The 2500-nt window shown below is 34.8% G+C and overlaps 1 protein-coding gene across 1 annotated transcript; it reads left to right on the plus strand.

The window, feature by feature from the left end:
* The first annotated feature begins 629 nt into the window (after positions 1–629).
* LOC121234497 (auxin-responsive protein SAUR71) lies at positions 630–1028 on the plus strand. The gene has a single exon (XM_041130443.1). It carries the CDS (start codon positions 630–632, stop codon positions 1026–1028), a length of 399 nt encoding a protein of 132 aa, XP_040986377.1.
* Positions 1029–2500: the final 1472 nt, after the last annotated feature.

Genomic DNA, 2500 nt, shown 5'->3' on the forward strand with positions numbered 1-2500 from the left:
TTCTTTGTCCATGCATGCGCACCACCCACCAGGCGTTGAAAGTCGAATAAATACAAGTCGTGGTCCTCTCCTCTCTTTGTTGCTATACAGAACTTAATATTTGGGCAATTTATATTCAAAATCCTGCAGCTTTTTTTCGCGCGTTGACTTCACAAAATGCCAGAATTACGAGTAGTGAGCAATTAGACCGGCCGGTATGTATATGGACCTAGCTATATATATCTCCTTAATTTTAAAAGGTTTGATCAGCAGTTATCAATACGAGTAAGCATCTTCTAAACATGCATACCACGTGAGTTTTTCTGTCTCTATTTATTTCTCTTCCACTATCCTTGTAATTTTCATCAGGCTTTTGATTCTTGAGCTAGCTAAACTTCTTTAGTACACGAGAAGATCAACCTCGATCTCTCACTTGACGTACGCAGTACTGCATTTTGTAGGCGCTCTTCTTACACTGTACGTACCAATTAGATTTTCAAATTAGATTTCTAAAGATGAGCTTTTGGCAATCCAAATAGGTCAAGAAGAAAGAGTCACGAGCAATTTGGGATACCCGCTCAGATTCTCTCTTTGCCTTCCGTATCGCTTCTTTGATCTCTTTACCTCTTAATTGTTCAGAAGTAATTAGAATGGATGTCGTAAAGAGTAAGTGGAAGAAAAATCCGATAATTCGCAAGGCATGGGAGCGATGCCAATCACTAGGAACTGGCAGCAAGACGACAAATTTCAACTCATTGACAAGCAAATCATGGAAGTACGGCCGTTTCGAGGAGGACAACAAGAAGATCAGCAAAAAGACATGTCAAGTAGCTCCGGAAGGTTGTTTCTCAGTCTACGTTGGACCTCAAAGACAAAGATTCGTGGTGAAGACGAAGTTTGCTAATCATCCATTGTTCGTGATGCTACTAGAGGAGGCTGAATTGGAATACGGGTACAATAGCGAAGGCCCTATCTTGCTCCCTTGTGAAGTTGATACATTCAACCAAGTGGTGGCGGAGATCAATGGAGAGCAGCGAGGATATTACTAACCATGGCTAGCTGCAGCTTTAAAGGTTAATTATGTGGTTCCTTAATCCGTCCAGGCAGTCGGCCGGCTGGCCTGTTGATCATCCTCCGATCAGTAGCATTAGCATTTACATGATGATGATATGTAATAAGCAACATGAGTACTAGTACTCGATATTAATAGTCTAGATGTCACAGTCAATATTAGTACTCAAATCTATGATTATCAACCATAAATCAAACTTAGTATATATCGTTCCTAGCTAGGAATTAATATTGTACGTAGCAGTATGCATGAAAGCCAAAATTAATTGTCACTTTCGAAGGACTTTAAGAAAATCTAATTTGATTAATGCTAAGAAGTCATGATTTACAAGCAAAAATGACAACTTTTATTAGCATAAGCATATATATATATATATATATATATATATCATGCGCGCCTTGGATATACATGAGTTGATTAGTACTAATTAATAGCCACTACGTACGTGCATTAATTAATTAATGATACTGACTAAGATGGGCCGGAAAATGCGGAATGATTGAGAGAGCATCCATACATGAAAGCCGTGAAATATAATTCTTCAAAGAGGTATATATGAAAGTGATCTATATGTCGTTATTAATTATGCTGATCTATTAATATTAATTTCCAAGTTTAATTATTTTAGCGTGAAATATTCTTCAAAGAGGTATGAAAATCTATATATCGTTATATATATTTGGTATATATATATGCTAGCAAGCATAAATTCTTGCAGGAAGAGTACACATAAAATGTGTGCTAATTGAAACGAGATATATGTACATGTATATGTATATATCGTTTATATTAAATCCCTAAATTATATCAATTTTTTATTTATCTTCCCGGCCCGTCGCATTGTTTGCTTGTCTTCACCAGCCAATAATTAGGAATATATAATGTGAGATCAATAATATTATACCATGATATTGGTTGCTCCAATTATATATATATATATATATATATATATTATATGTCTGAATATATATATTGCAATTAACCTGTAAATTCCTCGTGCTCAAAGCTATTCACGTGCAAAATTAATAATGCAACGACATTATTTACAGATAAATTAAAGTAGCTAATAAAGAATCCATACTTGAACCTTTCCGTGCATTGTTAGTTACTAGTTAGCAGTACCCCTCTCTTGCTACTGTTCAAATTTCCTTAAATTATTTTCTTTTTACCTTCAATTATATATATACTTTTATTTATTGATATTGGATGTTCGAGAATAACGTCCTGATTAAACTCACGGGTCTCATGTAAGTGCAGCTCAAATAATTTAAAAGGAAAATTCCTTTGTCTGATAGCCTCTAAAAATTATTTGCACTCAAAATGATTCGAACCTTAGACATTAGAAGGAGTATACCATCAAAATCAAGATTTTTACAATTTGAGTCAACCCTTAGAGATTCCTTCAATTATATATATTCTATCAGGACGCATGAAAGACAAATATGACAT

Source organism: Juglans microcarpa x Juglans regia, chromosome 6D, assembly GCF_004785595.1.
Source record: "Juglans microcarpa x Juglans regia isolate MS1-56 chromosome 6D, Jm3101_v1.0, whole genome shotgun sequence".
In the NCBI taxonomy this organism is placed as follows: domain Eukaryota; kingdom Viridiplantae; phylum Streptophyta; class Magnoliopsida; order Fagales; family Juglandaceae; genus Juglans; species Juglans microcarpa x Juglans regia.

Coding starts and splice junctions, on each gene's coding strand:
- LOC121234497 (XM_041130443.1), top strand. CDS start 630: ATGGATGTCGTAAAGAGTAAGTGGAAGAAAAATCCGATAATTCGCAAG.